Source organism: Brassica rapa, chromosome A09 (genome assembly GCF_000309985.2).
Source record: "Brassica rapa cultivar Chiifu-401-42 chromosome A09, CAAS_Brap_v3.01, whole genome shotgun sequence".
Taxonomy (NCBI): Eukaryota; Viridiplantae; Streptophyta; class Magnoliopsida; order Brassicales; family Brassicaceae; genus Brassica; species Brassica rapa.
The window spans coordinates 3,794,106-3,816,398 of record NC_024803.2 but is presented as its reverse complement, the minus strand read 5'-3'; the positions used below and the strand labels follow the sequence as shown (position 1 = coordinate 3,816,398).

Below are 22,293 nucleotides of genomic sequence, written 5' to 3'. Positions count from 1 at the left end.
ACTGGTGAAACGTTTTTGGTTTTTGATTTCCAAATAACAAAACAACTTAGAAGTGCAATTTTATGGTTCCTCTTCAAATGTCTCAAAACAATTAAAGTTTCAAATTTAGAGGATGCCATATCAAATCAAATTTTTAAGTTTTGATATTAAATATGCCCAAAAATGTTTTAAAAAAAGGAGAAAGGTTAAAAAAAAGAAGAAAGAAAGATAAGCTTTTTACCTACAAGTTGGCAAAATAGCAAAGCTTTTTTACTTTTCTTTTCTCTTTTTTTAGTCTGATTTTAAATGTTCACATATATATATGTATAAGAGATAAGATATGTTTCCTAATGAATTGGAACATAAAAAGGGATAAAATAAAATGAGATATATATTACGTAACATTCTGAAATAGGTGAGAGCAAATTGAGTCATGCAGAAGGGGATGTCGTGGCTTTGGAGCTTTCCGCGCTGGCATTGCCACTTTCTGATGCCTTTATTTCTTTAGTTACATGCTACGATTAGAAACATCGGTTATAATTTATTCATTTAGCATATTAAAAGTAATAAAGAAGCATGAACATAGTTAATAAAATCACAAAAAAAGATCCATTTGAATTGGATCCCACCATATACAATAAATGTTGTTTCATCAAATCGTCACCCATGTGAATTCACATGGAGTATGTACCATACTGAATATATATGTATGATACAATTTAGCGGACATTGTATTTAGCTATAGATGATTATAAATAGGTACATGTATTTCGAAAAGTATAGGTAAATGATTAGTTAGTTGTTAAGATACGAATGATTTGGTAGTTGATGTTTTTTTGGTGAAAGAAAGAATATATGTCACACGACATCTAAGATTCATACATATATTTTAGAATTTTGAAGTAGGTAATGTCGATTATACAAAGCCTGAATAGTATTCGGTGTCTTCTGCTAAACTTTAGTACCTTTAAACTATAATCCATCATAGTATTTCTACCGTCACAACCAATTAGTATTCATCATTTTCGGGGTCCATGACCTTAGTCGGATAAGATATTTCGACTATAATATACGAGCAGACAAATACGTATGTCGACACGTAATTATGAGTAAGAATATACATGGTGGGGATTGGGGAAATGGTTGATTGGTCAAAGAAAAGATTACAAATAAAGAGAGCAGAAGATCCATCAAGAGTTCAAGACACATGACAGGTCACATTCAAATATGTAATTAAATAGTTTCATGTAATTGTAACTTTTCTGACGTGTTGTAATGGAATTTGACATTAACAAAAGTATATACATTAGGAAATATAAAGGTGAGAGATACAATTTGCCTTAGCTTACAAGAAATATTTGGTCACTGGAGGATACCAGGCTTTTCCGGCATGTAAATGAGTTGGCCTTGCTATGCACTCTTGATTATGCTTTGTCAGTTCCACGTAGGTTTTCTTAACTACAAGAAAATACGTTGATATTAAATCAAAAAATAATTATATAGTTAACTATACACTATGAAAAAATATGTTGACAAAAAGAACTATACACTATGAAAGAAAGAAAAAAACACTATACACTATGTTGACTTTGTCGTAATCATAATATCGCATGTATCTTAGACTTAGAGGGAGGGAAGGAGAAAAAAAAAAGATGTACATATATAATTCTTTTTTTTTTTTGAACGAATACATATATAATTCTTAAAAAGAGAAAATACAGTGTATATTCAAGATGGCTTTATTCTAATAGATTGTTCTTTGTTCTTTGTTCTTACTTCTTACTCTATTTGATCATTGTTGGACAATTAAGAATTGATAGTTCCAGGCTTCTAGTTCTTTCCAGATCAGATTATTTCATAATAATTTGTAAATTGTATATGAATAAATTAACACACTTCCTTTAAACACATGTTTACACTCCTAAAATACCTCTAGTCACACCAAAACCTTCCTATAACACTTAGATCCTCACACATCCTAAGCTTTTTTCTGGAAAGTGACTAATACGGCAAAACTTTAGAGCATCCCGAACGTGTAGTATCTTCCCTAAGAGTACCTAATAGTTTTAATATTAATTGTTGTAATATAATTTAATTAATAATTAAACTGTAAACCAGTTACAAAAAAATAATAATAATTAAACTGTAAATCACAAAAATACAGGAAGCCAATCACAAAGTTACACATGTGACTAGAGTATCTAACTTTTTTTTGAGGTTCTCAAATAATTTTTTTTGAAAAATGTTCTCAACTAAGTTTAAACATAAAATCACGTAAAAACAAAAGTCAACATTTAGTATAAATAAAATCCAGCACATACTATGTCATCACATACCATGTAACGTAAGAGTCCACACTAAAAATTAAAACCACGCATGTTATTCAATATGTTCTTTCCTATATCTTACAAATTAGTATCATTTTTTTTTCTTTTCTTTTGAACTGAAGTATCATTTTCTTCATTATGATCTTTTGAAATTATATTCCATTTCGTAAAATATATAAAACCATATATAACCCGTAAATATTTTGAATTTTGATGAAGTTATACATAGTCAATTATTCTGTTTTTATATTTAAATAATAAATAGAAAAGGAAAAATCTAAACAAGTAAGGAAGAAAAAAATAAGGTCCACTGATAATAAATGGTAATAAAACTAAATACAGAGGTCAATATTAAGAATTATATGGAAAAATAATAATCTTTAAAACTAATTTTGTTTTTTTCCCTTGAATTTATTTGTTACCTTCTTTCACAGTTTCATATTTATTCAGAGGTTTCATTTTATCTCCTACTCCATTTTTCATCTATCTCTGTAAAAATCAGAAATCATTTCTTAAAAGTTTTTTTTGTTCACTAATATTTACTTCTCTGGTGAGAAGAAAATGTCCTCAAGAGTTAATTCTAATTACCAGAGCTTTCTCGCACATACTTCACCTCTTGTCCCTGTTCATTATCATTCGCAGGTAACGTTTGTAGCCTTTTTGTCAAATCTAAAACGAAGCTTTGCAAGAAGCAAGAAGAACCGACGATATGATGATATGATTAAATCGAGACAGAACCGTATCTGAACTCCTCTATTCTAGCAACCCATATCCGACATTAAAAATTATGAGTATCAATTTATAAGAAATGAAATAATACGAGGGCTAGTTAAGAAAATAAGAGATTAGGTTTTTCCCCAATCCGGTTAACGTTAAACCATTCAATGTGTGCAGCCAAGTGGAGCGTCATCTTCTTCAACGGTAGCTTCAGGAGCTGAAGCAAAAGAAGTGAGAAGGCCTCACATCGTCCTCGGAGATATCTGGTCTGCTTATGAAGAGTTTAGCTGTTATGGTAATGAAGTTCCTCTTTCTCTGGAAGGCATCGACGAAGATGTTACCTCGTACTATGCTCCTACACTCTCAGCCATGCAGATCTTCACCATCAAACCCTTCGCTGATGACGGTGGTTCTTCTTCAAGGTTAGGTTTCTCTTGTCTCTCCCCAGCATATTGTGCGTCTTTTTGATTGGTTCTTGGTTACTGGGTTATTATAAGTACATATTGTATGTCCTGCTACTTGCTAGTGTAGTTCTTTCAAGTAATTGCTTCTTCTTTTTTCGTTTTGTGAACGTAGGAGTTCGTCGATAGGAGCAAATGATAGCTCAAGCTACCTTTATTTTCAATACAACGAGCTAGAATTGCCGCACGAGAGGCACCCACTGACTGCAAAGGTATCTTATACTTGTCTTGTGTTATGATTCTGGAGTGAATTAAATCTTGGTGCACCAGTGAAATGGAAAGATTCATTGGTAGTCTAGTAGAAACTGATTGCAACTTATTCGTTCACACAATCAATATACAAACTCTAAAACGAGTATTTGCTTCAACTGTGTTTGTTCCTCTCTAAAGTGTTCTTACTTTCTTGGTGTTTTGATTTGCGTTTGTTCACAGCATCTTCTGTGTTCCTTGGTTTTTTTTTTTGCTTATATGTTCTGTAGATTGAGCTACTGGCTGAGCAGCACAGTGGGTTGCGTAGTCTGACAAGTTCAGATCTTTCTCCAGATAGCTGGTTGTCCATAGCATGGTATGTCCGAGTTCTCTATCATCTTATTCAATTTATTAAGCCTACTTAGATCTTGAATATGTTGCTTAGTGAGACTCCAAAACATATAGAACTTGCTTTCTTCTCATGATGTTATATTTGATGATAGTTGCTGTCTTACTCCAAATATATTAACTTATTCTTGGAGATTACTTTAGGTACCCCATCTATCAAATTCCATCAGTGAAAAGCCTGAAGAAGGAGTTATCTGCTGCGTTTCTAACGTACCATAAATTGAAACCAGACTTTCCAGGTACTTTGGTCATTTGAGAACTAACATTTAACTTTACAACGCAATAAGCTCTACTAAAGTAACGTCCCCTAAAACTATCTTGCACATATAGTTCATGCCCTTTGTTTTTGTTAAGCTGTATGCTACTTTAGCGAAGGAAGCTAGATCCGTATTAGTGATATTTTATATGGCAACCACATTATATAACTAATAGAATATGCAGTTTGATAGATATTTTAGAAATGGTTTGGTGAGAAGATGGACTTATTGAGATTGTTTGAGTTGTATTATCTTAATCAGGAGAAAAATTAAACGATCATGATTGTGTTTACCTAATTTTGGTGTTTCTGTTATAAAGTTGTTAGTCTTAAAAGATGACTTAAATCTCGATGTAGTAGTAAAAGGCCACCATTCTAGGTCGAAACAGAAATCATTTTTAAGGCTTATAAATACAGATCTAAGGGTTTATAACTTATTATTCATATCATTAATACAGAAATCTTAATATCCGTGTTTGCCTCGATCTAGTTTCTCTCTAGTTATCTTGCTTTCTTCCAGTTTATTTTGTTGGTTATTCAAAAGCTTTTGGTATAACAAATCAACAAGCGTTTGATTGATTAAACTAGTTTTTGATTGTGGTTTCTCAGAAACATTTGTTGAGGATGATAAGAAGGTGAAAGAGAAAGGAAAGTCAAGTAGTGAAGAAGAAGTTGTGTTTCCTCCATTTGGAGCAATGACTTACAAGGCCGTTGGTAAGGTGTGGAACATGCCTTGGACATCAGATCATGATGATAGAGATAGGCATGAAAAGGCTGCTTCCTCGTGGGTGGAAAAACTCGGCTTCACTCACAGTGATTACATGTTCTTTTTCAAATGGAAGTTCTATGGCAACCTCCGTCGGTGATGCGGCGCTGCTGGGATTTATATCTCTCTATCTCTCTCTGATCTTGAAGATGGACCTTATCTATATCTTTCTCTCAGACAAAACTGCATGTTTTATACTCTTGAGTTCGAGGTTTTTATTTGTTTCTTTACATTTTCAAGAGGAAGCTATTGGTTAACATTTTGGCTAAGCAAAACTCTATCCGGATTTAAATAGATTCATCCCAAAACCATTTCTAAAATGCTCTAAGGATGAATGTGTTCTCTAGTCTTTGATAGTTAAATTCTTAACATGAAAAAAAAAAACAGAAATGATAATGAATCATCAATCAAGATTTTTAAAATCCAAAATCTGTTACCATTTTCGACCTATAGCCCAGTAATATTTGTGGTAATTCTTTTTTTTTTTTTTTGTGGTAATTCTACAAACTAACGGAGTGAACTAATCGTGTGCTTAGCTTTCATCTAATATAGTTTCTGTTGTACCATACTACCATATTATACATAACATGGCCATACTACAACTCTAATATATTGAAGATACCAGTTTATATATCCGAGAAAACCTGAATAATTGCTTCAAAAGAAAGCTAGCTGAATAGTATAATCAAAAGCATGTCTTGAAACAGACACAATGTGCGAGAGTGAGAGAAGTCTCATTTCTTATCCTTGCTGTCATCGACCCTAATGAGCTGAACCGGAGCTGCTGGTTAAATATCTTACATTGTTTTCAACAATGTAATTCAACAGTGACAAATTAATAAATATTTTTTTGAACATCAATTATAAAGTCTCAATAAGAACTGGTTAAAATTGGTCATATATCAATTTGAATGTCCCTATACTTGTTAAGAAAAACTAATTTATTTAGTGCATAAGATTAAAAAGAAAAATCTGTAACCAGTGTGGAATTCAGTTTGACATACATATATATATATATATATACAGGGGGATGTAAGGAGAGAGTAGTGGGGTCACCTGACCCCACCTCATTTTGAAAAATATATGTATTCTTTTAGATAAATAATGTGTTGACTCCATGGAAATATTATTTTTCACCCCACAAAAATTTAAATACACTAAAAAATAAATGATAAAATTTAATTATCTAATTTTAACCACGGTAAGAAAAATTTCTGGATCCGCCACTATATATATATATAAAATATCTTACAACTTAGAATCTAAAACCATATCTGAGAACTTCCAAATTTGAAGCTATATAATCACGTACGGAAAAAAATTATTCTTTAAGATGTTTTAATTACTGCAATCATTATTTAAGAATATGGTTGATGAAACAAAATTTAATATTAATGTAGACACCCTAATAGAGTATGCATTCATTCAAATGTCGCAACTAAATTGTTTTACAGTGAAAAGTATATATGAATAAATTGATTTAACTAATTTTATCGTCACAAAATAGTTATGTTTATGTATTTTAAGTTAATTATGTTTCACCAAAATGAAGGTCACTTGAGCATGAGTAATAAAAATTATAATCTTATTTATAAGGATAAAATACAAAAATTTTGAAATAATACATCTGGATTAAATCTTCATCAATATAATCATTGCATATGTTATAGATTAGTTATTTAAATCATACAGGTCTGATGCTGTTTCGAATCTTCAGAATCTCTGTCCTCACAGATGGTGGAAATGCGTTACAAGTTTTGTGACAGACAGAACATCTTTCTGCTGGTGCTGAAGGTTTGCTGCAGTGAGTACTGCAAATGACATTGCAATCTGCCTCACCTCCAATAACAAACACCGGTATGATCATCATCTGATCATCATTATGCATACCACGTTCAAAATTTTACCCATTTTTCTATATGTTTTGTTTTCTTTTTTTCTTCTGTATATATGAAACTAAGAATGAATCTATATATATAGAAAAAGAATGAATCTATACCAATAAAGTTGCTTTTTTTTTCTCTTTTGGGAAAAAAAAGACACTTGGTATCTTCTGATTTGTTCTATTTTCGGAGTGGGCTCTTCTTTAGATGGGCTTCGAATTGATGATATCAAATCTGCATTTTATTATTTCGGCCCACTCATCCTTAAGGCCCGGTCAGACTCAGAGTTGCGCGGCCAGAGAAGAGATGTTGAAGCAGAAAGCGTAGAACGGTTCCTCTTTCTCCTTCTTTATTTTCTGTTAATTAATGCGTTTTCCCCCACTACTATGCATTCAGTCCGACTTCTTCACTTCCCCAAGTAACTCGCCATAAGTTCCTGTATAAATGCGTTCTTCATCTCGACAAAGATCAGTCTTATCGATTTCCAGTTATTACCATGGCAAATGCTCGTGTCCTTCTTGCTGGCCGGTGCTCCACCGTCAATGGGACCTTATTCTTTCAAAACCAAAGGCTTTGGTGAACCTTTTGACACAACAATATTTGACTTTGCTGAAATGCCATAAAGAGATCACGATGTTCAAGTAAGACTATAAGGAACAAGATGCCTCGGAATATGTATCTCACACGGATGTTTCTGCGACTGCGGGAATGCAGCGTCCAATGCTCCATCCTTGGAGAGTGGTCAGGTCTAGACTATGGAGTTGAGCTTCAGGTGGATCTTTATTTTGATTAACAAAACAATCAGAATATTGTTCTGATCAAACGGAGTTTTTTTTTTGGCAGGATACGTTGATGTTAGGTACAGATTATTACCTAACTGAATCTGGGATTGCATCTCTATTAGCAGAAGGAAAGGTTCCAATTGGTATTGGTAGAGAGACAAAGATCAGGTAAGTTTTGAAAAGATAAAAAACTAGACACATAGTCATGTCCACAATATCATCTGTTTGAAAGCCATCTTTAATACATAGAAATGTATATATTTGATATGATCTCCATGATGTTCAAACATATGTGAAGGTTTGTTTCCTTTGTCAATGATGTGTTTTTGTGTGTGTCAAAATCCTTTGTCAAATTCTAATGTCTGGAACACAAATATCCATTGTATATGCTAAAGACACCGGTTTTAACGATGTGATATTATGACCTTATTTTGATCAAGTTTTGCTAATCTTTTTTTTTTAATTACTACATGATCTATAACTATAAGAACAAAGTGAGGCCTGAGCCGTTCGGCCAATCACTTTTTCTTTGTATTATGAACCTTTAGGTGATCCTATTTTTATTATTAAAAATTAGCCTTTACTTTTCACAAAAAAAATCATGAAGTTTTAATTCAAACAAGTTAGTTTCTAATTTTGAAATACAGCCACATCCACTCAAATATCAAATACAACAGTTCAACCCAAATTTAACTACAATCAAATTATAACTCAAACTTTAAAAAGACGGAAAGATTTTTTTTTAAATATAGTTTAACAAAAATATTTTTTTTTTGGGTATATGATACTATTATATAATTTTATTTCTTGGTATTTACATAAAATATAAAATTTATATATAAGATATTATTTTATTTCGTAATAAAATGTTACTAAATTTATATTTTATTTAAAAATCTGATGTAAAATATATTATAAAGTTGAAAGTCAATTTATTGATTTTAAAATCTTTTTATATATAGTCTTTATTTAAATAATGAAATTTTGTTATGTTTAAATGAATGTGTTTTATATATATGAAAATACAACTAAACTAATATATTAACTTAATTTATTTCATATTAAATGAAAATATTTTTGGTATTAAAACCTGAAAAAAAAATATAAATCATTTGAATTTTTTTTATAAATTTTAAATTTATCAAATAATTTGTATCAAGATTAATAAGAAAATGACTAAAAGTTGAAATTTAATGTTTTATATGGCATGGACACAAATTTAGTTATTATCTTGTTTGGTAACAGTATTATTACCTTTCATGAATTCATTGTTTTTTTAATTAGAAACATAATTACTCAACTATATTTTAATTTTCTTATAAAAAAGGGAACATTCAGGTACATAATTTCATACATCAACTGGTGGAATAAAATAACATGAAATTTTCATTTGTAAAATTTAATTAATAAATATACTTTAATTTTTTTTTGGGATAGATATATATTTCAAAATATATAAATCTACAAAGTCTTAAAAACTAAAATTTTATAAACTAATAAAATATTTCAATTTGTAGTTTTAATGTATATAAAACTCTAGATATGGAAACAACCCTTATCATATAGTTTACCCCCTAACATATACCCCACGCATTAGGTTATTTATCAATTTTATATGATAAAAATTATAATATATTAAAATATATAGATAGTAATGTATTTATGAAATTTTAACTGTTATTTATTTAAGAGAGATAAATTTGATGACTGAATGTTATTAATCCAAATATATAGTAATATTTTAACCCAACTGAAAATAATACAATAAACATTTCGACGAAAGAGGTCTCAACTGGTAGAACCGCAAGGTCAGCAATCCAGAGCTCTGCCGCTCTTACCGGCCGCTGCCTCAGAGTAAGCTCCGGCAACGCCTTGAAGCCTAGGTTAGATCCGTGCATGGGAGCCGGAGAGAGATCACTGTCGATAAGAGCAATGCTAGACCATGAGTAAGAGTTCAGTTACTAGATTCAATATCAGTTTGAAGATAAAGTATTTAATTTATACGTCCATAATGAAGTTCCTAACAAATTACCACATCTATAAAATGGACAAAGCACACGAAGATTGTTATCATTTTAAAAGGATGAACGAATTTGTTATCTTTATTCAAACAAGATAATCACAAAACAAACACATTCGTTTACATATTTCCTTTTGCAACATCGATTTTACTGTATTTTTTAAGTTTAACTATATTTAATTTGGTACAACTATCAATTATTTATTATATTTTTAATATATTAATCGATGAAAACCATTTATAATATTCCTCTTTGACCTATCAACTTCAAAACAAAACAAATGGATAAAAACCAATTAAAAATCATTAAAGTATAAAACATATAAACCCGGTATGTCATAAAATGAACTTACATCTCTATTTATAAATTTGATACAATGATGACTACAAAATTTCCAGTTAATAGAATTTAATTTTGTTTATTACTCATTAATGTATAGGTTCAATATCTTGGTGGAAGTATTTTATATATTACAGCAATAAGATTTTACTAATATATTTATTCCAATTCTTTATTTCTATTAAAAGGAATCATATTTTGCATATTAAAATATCTACTACCCTTCTTAGCAAGGAAACCAAATCATAAATACAAAAATACAATATTACATGATCTACGTAGATTTTCAGCAGAAATTTGTTTGCAGATTTTATCTTTAAAATTATCAGATTAGCACTAATTCATTGAAGTATTACTATACTAATACCTACTAAACAACACTTGCTAGAATAACTTAAAACATGGAGTATTATTGAACGTCTACATCGAAAGTTGGAAAATATCTTAACTACTCCCTCGGTCTCTTTATGTAAGTAGTTTTAGTTGAATGCACAAATATTAAGAAAGTTATTATTTTTTCAAAATACAGCATTTGATATATAAATTAGATGCAACTAAACCAATAAAAAATAAGTACATATTATTTGATTGGTCACAATATACCCAACAAAGTAAAACTTACATAAAATTATGAAAACTATTTATGTTCTGAAACAATTTTTTTTCTTAAACTATTTATAATATAAAACAGAGGGAGTAATATATAGTAGATATGAGTCAATCCATCTATTACTAATATTTTGTAGATTTGAGGTTTATCTAATTTAATATGGTGTCAAAACCCGATCTATGCAGTTCAACCTGATCAAAAATTAATATGATGCAAAAATAGGTCCATGTCCATATATTATGAGATCGAGGTCAAAGAACCATCATATCAAAGAGAATATTGTGGACAAATTTCCGCATCAGAAGGTGGAAAAAGATCGTACATGATATATAAGGGAGATGAGCTAATTTACTTATCCCCAATTTATTTTAGCTTGTAAACTCATCTAATTTACTATGGTATCAAAGCAGATTTAGCTATTCAATCGATCCATTCCAAAATTATATCAATGATCCTTCCCAAATATTATGAGATTAAAGGTCAGCAAATCATTATTTGAGTGAAAATACTAAGATCAAAGTTTCACAAAGAAAGTTGAAAGGGATCTTAATTAGTATATAACGGATATGCATTACAGTCAATTAGTTTTAGGTTGCAAGCCCATATAAATTATTACGTATATAACCCAACAGAGGTTTTACTGTTGACACTCCCATCCTATTTAAATTTACTTGTAATATGGAGTATCCTAGGCATTTCGGGTATGTAAATGAGCACTCTCGAGTCTCGCTTTTTACTTTGTGATTTCCATGTAGATCTTCCTCTCTTCTCTTTCCTTCGCGTGCAAGCTTCACAATTTATTGTGAGATAGATCTTCTTCTTCACTATCCAAGCTTTGCAGTTTATTAATTAGAAGTTAATCAATAAATGCATATTAAGAGTATGACTGGTTTCTCCGCTACCATCCGCAAACGCATTATTTACGGTTGGTAGCGGTTGTTGGCGTTTTGCAACAATCATTCAAACCGCTCTAAATCTCATAAATTCAAAATCTGGTTCTAGCTAACGTGGACAGTTACGGAAGGATAATTTTTGTAAAAGCAATATAAATACAAAAATAAAAATATTCAATAAAATTTTAAATTGGAATTATAAAGTACTAAAATATATCTATTATATCTAAAATATATCTATTATATTTTAATGAATATTATAACTTTAAAAATATATAACTTTCTAAATATAATTTTCTAAATACTATAAAGTACTAAAATATATCTATTATATTTTTGAATTGGAATTTAAAAAAGCTATAACTTTCTAAATATAATTTTTATATTTATTGTAATATTATAAGTTTTGATATTTTTATAATTATATAAAATGTAAATATTATTAATTTATTATTTAATCGCTGCTGCATTTGGTAATTAATGAGTCATAAGTATTCCACAAACGTTTCAATTTCTAACTGCAGAACCAGTCGTACAAATCTCTTAAAACTGCTAGAAACCGCAACCACCCGCATCCGCAAACTTCTGCAATCGCAACCATTGCGTTTGAACAGGCCCTAACTTCTAATTAATGCCTCAATCAAACCGAATTAAAACCGGTCGGTTATAGTGTATCATGGTACGAACTAAACCAAACGGTTAAGCTTCCGTTCTTGGCCTTTGGATTATACAACTTTTTGGGCTTGAAACTTTTGTTTAGGATCTATTGGGCTTAGTTCGAAAACTCTCTGATCTTTTGTATTTTTTGTTTCTTTATGTCTGAAGAAAGATTCAACTTTTCTTCTTATTCGAAAAGATCCACCCCAAGAAGATAAAAAAAAGTCCAATTACTTCCAACAAGAAACAGCAGCGAAAGTGAAGTACAATGATTTTAATCTTTCATAGGTTGTCCAGGGCATATATAGTAGGGTCAAATTTTAATATTATTAAACTTAGTAACGAGTAACGACTCCTAATCCACTATGGTCGATTCTAGCTGATCGCTACAGTACTTAAACTCGCATTTCAAATTGTTAACACCATTTCTTCGTTAACTACATGATTCAGTGGTTAGTACAAAAAATTTATTCATACTCTTGGGAACCAGGTTATCAGCTCCGCCTAGGGGAACTCCTGCTCGTCACCAAAACCGGATCTAAAATTTACAAGATTATAAACGTTTTAAAGTTAATTTTTAGGTTAACTTTTCTTAAGTTGATTTGTAGCGCATACATACATGTTGTTGGATCAATGGTCAACATGTATATGCTCCTATACAAATTATTTTTAACATTTGTGTGTTGTATAATATATAATGCATGGTTATGTCCTACATGGATGACCGTTCTTACATCAAGCCGTAATTGACACTTTTGGAATACACTTGATGGAAAGAAAACTAGAAACAATATGAACTCCAAAAGCCTTACAGCGAATAACGGCAAATAAAGTTCAACATTTTGTTTATATTCTGTAGATTCGCGATCTTCAGAACAATATTTATTCTCACCACGACGAAATTGATGATGACGGTGAGTGTATATAATATCTATTAAAAGCAATATGAGACATTATATATACCAAATGATTAAAGTAGTAACGACTAATCACTGATATATACTCATATCATATCTTTAATAAAACTAGATTTTTTAACCGCGCTACGCGCGGATAAGATATTATATATATTTCTCAATTCTAAAAAATAATGTATAATATTATATTATATTATTTAAAAAATAGAAAATAAGACTACATAACATAAATATATTTTTCATATTTTCTTTGTAGAAATCATTATGTTGTTTGATTGTTGTACTTAATTCACATATTTGCATAGATATTTGTGATAGATGAATAACTATATTTTTATTATCAGTAAATAATATATATTTATTATATAATATAAGAAAAATGAAATTATTTACTTTTTAACAAACTTGTCTCATGTTGGGGACTCGGTTATAGACATATCATATTCGAATGAAACATTTTTACACTTATCAATCTTCTTAACAATAAGAAACAAATCTGAATATCAAAACAATATCTCATACGATCTCTTTGTGGAATAACTGCTCTGAAGAAATTGAATTTATGCATCAAAAAGGACTGGAAATGGATGTGCATATGTGTTATCTAAGTCAGCTTTACAAAAAAACTATTTATAGTTCATATATCATTTATGTCCATCCTATTTTTTTGTCCATCATTTCTTAAACATCTTGAAATAAGTAATGCTAATTAATAATAAACTTTTTGCTCACAAAATAAAAATCAAATTTGTCTAATTATCGCTTAATTTGTCTAACTGATATATGTATTTCTCAATTCTAAAAAATAATGTATAATATTGTATTACATTATTTAAAAATATATAAAATATGACTACATAACATAAATATATTTTTAAAATTTTCTTTGTGGAAATCATTATGTTGTTTGATTGTTGTACTTGATTCACATATTTGCATAGATATTTGTGATAGATGAATAACTATATTTTTATTATCAGTAAATAATATATATTGATTATATAATATAAAAAAAATAAAATTATTTACTTTTTAAACAGACTTGTCTCATGTTGGAGACTCGGTTATAGACATATCATATACGAAGGAGACATTTTTACAGTTATCAATCTTCTTAACATTGAAAAAACAAATCTACATATCAAAACAATATCTCATACGATCTATTTGTGGAATAACTACTCTGAAGAAATTGAATTTAAGCATCAAAAAGGACTGAAAATGGATGTGCAGATATGTTATCTAAGTCTGCTTCACAAAGTACTATTCATAGTTCATATATCACTAATGTCCATCCTATTATTTTGTCCACCATTTCTTAAACATCTTGAAATAACTGATGCTAATTAATAATAAACTTTTTGCTGGAAAAAAATCAAATTTGTCTAATTATCGCCTAAATATTTTATTAATATGGTCTAAGAAGCTTTTAAGTGATATCATAGTTTAATTTATTAGTTTTTTTGTTAATTTTTAGAGGTTTTTGTATTTAAGATTTTTTTCCATATTAAGCTTCTATTTCTTTCACAGAATTGATATATATATATATATATATATATATATATATATATATATATATATATATATATATATCATAAAAATTACCATCAAATCAGTTTTACTTATTTATTATTTTGTTTTAACGAAAATACACTTTTTAAATAATTTAATTTAAAATAAAATTATATACTAATTTGCTGTATTTTAACAATTTCATTGATTTAATTAATTTGCTTTGGTGGATAACTTAAAAAGTTTTCATATGAATCGGGGAAAGCAAGCTTATGTTGTTATATTATATTTATTTTGTGTATATAGAATCTATATATAATGCTAGTGTAATAAATAAAGAACATTATTTTTTGTAAATTCAAAAAGATACATTATTACAATTTAAAATGAATCAAAATTGAATAAAATGGTAATTAAATATTTGTAAATCTAATTGTTTAGTTGGATTCTCATGAAAAAAAATCGATTGGTTAAACAAATGTTTCAAAATTTGTTGTGGTATTGTTTTGTCTATAAATTATAAAATTTATTGAATTAATATATTTAATTATTGCATCCTTAAATAATATTTTATTAAGACATTAGAAAAATATGTTTTGAGTTGTTTTGTCAAATTGTACAAAAATCTATGTTTTTTCATATTTGTAACTTCAAAAAGATACATTATGATAATTTGAAATTAATCAAAATTGAATAAAATGGTAATTAAATATTTGTAAATCTAATTATTTTTTTATCTTGTTTAGTTGGATTCTCATGAAAAAAAATCGATAGGTTAAACAAATGTTTCAAAATTTGTTGTGTTATTGTTTTGTCTATAAATTACAAAATTTATTGAATTAATATATTTAATTATTGCACCCTTAAATAATATTTTATTAAGACATTAGAGAAGTATGTTATGAGTTGTTTTGTCAAAATTTTACAAAAATCTATGTTTTTTCATATTTGTCACAAAAATTTATATGTTAAACTTACTTTTACAAAATTCTTAACTTTGTCACGAAAACAAAAATCTATGCTTTTTCATATTTGTCAACGTTCTCACACTTTCTAAGAATATATTAGCTTAGTCACTTACTTATATTTTTTTAAAAAACAAAGTATCGGAGTCTTGAAAGTTGAATTCATATTATTGTAAATGTACATAAGAGTTTGTGATTATATACTTAGTGGTTCTTGTATATGTGTCCAAGAAAGTTTCGATGGCTTAGTGGTAACTGTCCTATATATATATCATACTAACCCGGGTTCGATTCTCACATTCGCATTGTTTTTTTATTTTTTACGAAAAATAAATGAGATGACATGGCAATTTCGGATTCTCTGATTGGTTGATTTTTCTATCCTATGTGGACACCCTCTACATGGCTTATATGCCCCTTTTAGTATATGTGTCCAAGAAAGTTTCGATGGCTTAGTGGTAACTGTCCTATATATATATCATACTAACCCGGGTTCGATTCTCACATTCGCATTGTTTTTTTATTTTTTACGAAAAATAAATGAGATGACATGGCAATTTCGGATTCTCTGATTGGTTGATTTTTCTATCCTATGTGGACACCCTCTACATGGCTTATATGCCCCTTTTAGTATAGTATAGATTAAAATAGAAGAAATTTTCATATTTGAAAATAATTATTTTAAAAAGTACAATCAAACTATAGAATATGCTAATGAAAATCAAGAGATAAATATGAAAAGTAGACTAAAATAACTTTGATATGATGCTCAACAAAAAGTAATCAGGTGATGTATTGGATAATGATAACAAATAAAAGATTATCAGTAATGTTCCAAGTTGTTATTGTATTATTTACAGTTGAATTATCATTATTTATACTTTCTAGCATTTCTATTGGTATATGAAAAGCTTCCTCCTGTGACCACATAATTGTTGGGATTGGGAGTTGTGTAATTGTGTTATTGTCATTTACAAAATTAAACTTTGTAGTTTCTACCGAAAATGTTATGTTAGTGGATGTTCGTTTACTTTATGGATTTAATTATTTCAACCAACATTTATAACAAGAAATTCAAACTATAGTCACCTGGTATTAGTTTCTTTATTAAGAGAAAAAAAACTTATGTATTGGATTTTGTCAGTATCATTAAGACATGGTTATGAACAAAATGCATAGATCAAATACTTGTTTGAATTATGTGCTTGTATTGCAGACAAACACTTACTACACTAGGGGTGGGCATTTTATCCGAAATCCGAAGTGGCACCCGAACCCGATCCGAAAAACCCGAACCGAAATCCGAACCGAAGTAGCAAAATATCCGAACGGGTATTGAATTAGAAGAGATTGGATATCCGAACCCGAACGGGTAATATCCGAACCCGAATGGATATCCGAAAATAACCGAACATATGATAATTAATCTTATATTTATAGTTTACATCTTTCATTTTATATAAAATATTTATATTGATACTACACATACTTTAAATTCATATGATATACATACAATTACGTAGAAGATGATTTGCTATTCGCTTAAAATGCATGTCAAACTTTTTATTTCAGCAATTAACAAAAAGTTACATCCAAAATTTAAAAACAATAACCAAATTAATGTCTTTTTAGTTTGAAAATGTTATGTCCAAATATATTAACCATGCAATCTATTAAAAATAAAAAATAGTTAAGTGAAAAGTTATATATTTAAATACAAGAAATTTGAGAAATGAAAATTTTCATTTTTTTTTCTTCAAAATCTAAATATCCGAACCCGATCCGAAATAACCGAAACCGAACTTAAAATACCCGAACCCGATCCGAAGTACAGAAATACCCGAACGGGTTCTACACCTCTATACCGAAATACCCGAAAATCCGAAATACCCGATCCGAACCCGAACGGGTACCCGAACGCCCACCCCTATACTACACAGTAAAGCCTAACGAGCAAAAACACATTTAATAATTTAACCCTGACTTAACAATTTGTTTTGAAAATTTCTACTGGATTGTTTAACTTTATCATAAGACAAATCGTGGTCAATATCACATGAACTTATTTAATGATGTCTCTTGAGAGCTAAAACATACCAGAGAAGAAGAAGAATGCTAATAGTGTAAACATTATTCAAACTGTTTTGCGCTCCAACGTTCGGAAATACAATAGGGATACTCGTGATTCATCCAACGGTCACAATTCTCCATGTGAATCTCTTCATGGCCTTTTGTGTAAAATTTCAAAAATAAAATTATTCTCTTTTTTTCACTACTTCTATAAATAAAGGTTGATAATTTTTTCAGATCCCACAAATTCTCAGAGTTTTTTCTTTGATTAAAGTAAAAAGGAAAATATCTTTTTGCAGCTTCCTGTCTAAGTGAAGCAACAATAGTAAAACAGTGTTTTTTATTTATTCACCTTTATACCATTACAAGTCAAAGTTACCTCCTGTCAGGTTCCTTTGTCTGAGAAAAAAAATCTTTATTTTTAACCATTCTTGTGTTAAACTAATCGAAACGATCTTCTCAAAATGCAAAACCTGAGATGGGTTTTGAATATCTTACTTGTTTCTTCTCTTGTTCACACATCATCACAAGCAATCTGCACAAGCCAAGACAGAGCAGCACTTCTAGCTTTCAAATCAAGCATCACCAAAGACACAACTGGAGTTCTATCTTCATGGGTTGGTAAAGACTGTTGCAATGGAGAATGGGAAGGTGTTCAATGCAACCCATCCACCGGGAAAGTCACAAACTTGGTGTTGAGAAACTCCTTGAACGAGCCTACTCTCTACATGAAAGGCACGTTATCACCTGCTCTAGGGAACCTCGGATCTCTCCAGGTTTTGTTCATTTCTGGAACCAAGTTCATTGCCGGCTCGATTCCCAACAGCTTCTCTAAGCTAACTAGTCTTACTCAGCTCGTCCTCGATGATAACTCTCTCCAAGGCAACGTTCCTTCTTGTTTAGGCCATCTTCCGTTCTTGGAGATTCTTTCATTGGCTGGAAACCGTTTCTCAGGTGTTGTCCCAGCGAGTTTGGGGAGCTTGAGAAGCCTCTCTGTGATGATGTTGGCTCGAAACTCTCTCTCTGGTCCAATCCCAGTGACGTTCAAGAACCTTGTCAAGCTTCAGACTCTTGACCTCAGCTTCAATATGTTATCTGGACCGATACCAGACTTCATAGGCCAGTTTCGGAATCTAACAACTCTTGATCTCTCCAGCAACAGATTCTCCGGGGGACTACCGGTTTCTGTTTACAACTTGGGGAAGCTTCAGGACATGTCGTTGGAGAGAAATGATCTGACCGGACCACTCTCTGACCGAATCAGCAACTTGAAGTCTCTCTCTAGCCTTGACTTGAGCAGCAACAAGTTCAACGGTCACATACCAGCGTCCATTACAAGACTTCAGAATCTCTGGTCTCTCAATCTCTCAAGAAACCATTTCTCTGATCCTCTGCCTGTTGTAGGAATCAGAGGGTTTCCTTCTTTGCTGTCCGTTGATCTTTCCTACAACAACCTTAATCTTGGAGCAGTTCCAAGCTGGATTAAAGACAAGCGACTCACGGAGATTAACTTAGCTGGTTGTAAACTGAGAGGAGCCTTTCCGAAGCTAACAAGACCACACGACGTGACGTCGCTAGACTTGTCTGACAACTTCCTCACTGGTGATGTTTCGGCTTTTCTCGCTAATATGACTAGTCTTCAGAGAGTGAAGCTCTCGAAGAACCAGCTCAGGTTTGATCTCTCAAAGCTCAAGTTGCCAGAAGGTGTCTCTTCCCTTGATCTAAGTTCAAATCTACTGACTGGCTCGCTTTCAAGCCTGTTAAACGACAAGACAAGCCGTTTCTTGGAAGAGATCCATCTCAGCAACAACCAAATCTCAGGGAGGATCCCTGATTTCTCAGAGAGCTTGAACCTGAAAGTACTCAACATAGGAAGCAACAAGATCAGTGGACAGATCCCAAGTTCAATATCAAACCTTGTTGAACTTATGAGACTAGACATCTCAAGGAATCACGTTTCAGGAGTCATACCTCAGAGTTTAGGACAGCTTATGCAGCTGAACTGGCTAGACCTCTCGATCAATGCACTTACGGGAAGAATCCCGGATAGCTTGTTGCACATCAAGGCGATGAAACACGTGAGTTTCAGAGCCAACGGATTGTGCGGACTGATTCCACAAGGAAGACCGCTCAACATCTTTCCTGCTTCTGCTTATCTTCATAACCTTTGCTTGTGTGGCAAGCCGTTACCACCTTGCAGGAAGACAATGAAGTGAAAAGAAACATACATTTTAAGGTGGCCAGTCCAACGCTGACTTGATTGATCTCAATCCTATCATTTTACGTAATTCTTGAAAAATAGATGATATCTTCTATTTGTCTTTTTCACTCGCTTTCTTATTATTCTATTGTTTTAATCTCTACTTGTATACTTCTGTTTCCATCTAAATAAATTATTATCACTTTGATTCAACAAGCGGAACACAAACTGATTAAAACACTGATTCTAAACCATGAGATAACTTCCGATTCTACATCATTCAAAAACAAAAGGCATTACCATTCTGTGAACTACAAAAACTTCCCTTGCTCACAGCTACCTTCAGATAACTAGTTTAACGGAAACTAAGGTTTAAAATATACAATGCACCAACACGATAAAAAGCTAAGTCCATTTCGATGAGATCATACCCAAAGAAAGATTAAGATATCTAGTAGTCATCCAAAATCTCATCTTCTGCTTCTTCTTTACCATCAGGTTCTTTGTTTACAACTTCATTCTCCTCAGCCTCGTTAGCATCATCAGCTTTTTTCTCTTCAGCATCATCATCTGATTGCTTCTCCTCATCCTCTTCCTGAAAAAGTCACCATATCATTTTAGGACTCAATACTCCATTGTAAAGTGAGAAAAAAAAAGACAAACAATTAATAAAGGAAACACATACTTCCTCATCAGCATCGTTGCTCTCCAGTGACTTGTTATACTCTGCCTTAAGTTCAGCAGCCTTATCCAAATAAACTTTCTTTTCCTAAATGATCAAATAACACAACCAGAGTTAGACCACAATAAGCAAATCAAAACAAAGAACAGAGCAACTCACTTCCTCAGTCAAAGACTTCCACTTCTCACCACCCTGCTTTGCAACCTACGATCATACAGAAAGCATAGACTATTAAATCTTCATAAACACTAGCACGCTAATCATGTAAAGTAACAAACTTGGTTAAGACCTACGACCAATAAAAAAAGCACAGTCTATTAAATCTTCATAAACACTAGCATATCATAGAGAAACCATAGTCTACTAAATAATCATAAACACTAGTATGCCAATCATGTAAAGTAACAAACTTGGCTACAGCATACGAACATATAGAACGCATAGTACATTAAATCTTCATAAACACTAGCATGCTAATTAATGTAAAGAAACAAACTCAGTTACAGCTTACATCCTTAACGTTAGAAGAAGGATTCTCTTCTTTGAAAGTTTTGCGGAAATCATTCCTGCAAAATCGAAAGACAATGTCAGCATCATCACCCCCCTAACAAAACCAAACCAATTGTGTAAAGCACGAAGATTACATGAAAATGAAGAAGGCAGTAAGAGGACGCTTGGGCTTGTTAGAGGTAGTAGATGATCCCTTCTTATTCTTATCATCCTTGGCCTTCCTAACTCTCTTTGCCTTAGGTTCATCAGATGTTGACTTCTTCCTGAACAATATAAACAACTCAATATCAAACAGCACAGAGAATCAGAAGTAAGGTTTTACCTCTCTACAGGCTTCTTCTTAGCCTCAGCTTGCATCTCAACAACTTGAGCTTCTGCAAAAAGTAAAGAGATAATCTAATCACAACTCAGTCACTATTATGAACACTCGAAAGAGAGAGATAGATTTACCGAGATTGACTCGAATTTTAGCGTCGAGGCTGCAACTGTGCATACTTATAAGCGCAACAGCTACGTTCTTGCTACATCCTTCACTGAAAAAAATCGAATCAATTCACAAAACCGTATGAGAAAACCCCCCAAATCAAATCTTAGATCGGAATCAAAGTAAACTAGTACCATCGAGCGAAGGCGCTGCCGTCTTTAGCGCGTAGCAAGGTATTGCTGTTGTTTTTCGCGGTGGATTCATCTTTCGTTTCAGCTTCCACTCTCTTCCTCTGCTTCGCTGCGTTTGATTTCGACGATCCACCACCACCACCACCGGCCATCTCTTTCGTTTCGACGATCGGTAAACGAGAGGATAAAAACTCTGTTGCGATAATTTTCTCGGCGGAGAATATTCGATTCGATTGAGGGAGAAGAAGTTTCAGAGGAAGAGAAGTGATTTAGAGAGGGAAACGAAACTCGTTTTTCCCGCCAAAAAAATTATTGTTATGTGTGCTTTTTTTGACACGGATCAATGAGCTGGCGATCTAATCCACCGTTGGTGTGGCGTTAGCTAGGAAAATAAACGGTTTGGATTCGCTTCTGCTGCTATTATTTTAATTAGGCCTTTTGGGGGTAAAATTGTTGGGCTGTAAGGGCCCATTTTATTTAATAGCTAGATATTTTGAGTATGGCCGATAGTAATCTTAAATTGGTCTTCTTGAC

General features: G+C 31.4%; 3 protein-coding genes across 3 annotated transcripts; 2 read left to right on the top strand and 1 right to left on the bottom strand.

Moving 5' to 3' along the window:
* The first annotated feature begins 142 nt into the window (after positions 1-142).
* On the top strand, positions 143-8,473 carry LOC103865469. Its single transcript, XM_009143261.3, has 6 exons — positions 143-2,948; positions 3,201-3,445; positions 3,600-3,696; positions 3,964-4,049; positions 4,226-4,320; positions 4,947-8,473. Exons 1-6 carry the CDS (start codon positions 2,868-2,870, stop codon positions 5,201-5,203), a joined length of 861 nt encoding a protein of 286 aa, XP_009141509.1. The 5' UTR covers positions 143-2,867; the 3' UTR covers positions 5,204-8,473.
* Positions 8,474-17,637: 9,164 nt separating this feature from the next.
* On the top strand, positions 17,638-20,160 carry LOC103865479 (probable LRR receptor-like serine/threonine-protein kinase At1g34110). The gene has a single exon (XM_009143272.3). The coding sequence runs from the start codon at positions 18,217-18,219 to the stop codon at positions 19,966-19,968; it is 1,752 nt and encodes a 583-aa protein (XP_009141520.1). The 5' UTR covers positions 17,638-18,216; the 3' UTR covers positions 19,969-20,160.
* A 21-nt stretch (positions 20,161-20,181) lies between these two features.
* LOC103865488 (high mobility group B protein 7) lies at positions 20,182-22,070 on the bottom strand. The gene is made up of 8 exons (XM_009143280.3): positions 21,763-22,070; positions 21,595-21,677; positions 21,467-21,518; positions 21,279-21,407; positions 21,146-21,200; positions 20,794-20,838; positions 20,638-20,721; positions 20,182-20,547 (listed from the first exon to the last, which is right to left on the bottom strand). The coding sequence occupies exons 1-8, from the start codon at positions 21,909-21,911 to the stop codon at positions 20,404-20,406; spliced, it is 741 nt and encodes a 246-aa protein (XP_009141528.1). The 5' UTR covers positions 21,912-22,070; the 3' UTR covers positions 20,182-20,403.
* Positions 22,071-22,293: the final 223 nt, after the last annotated feature.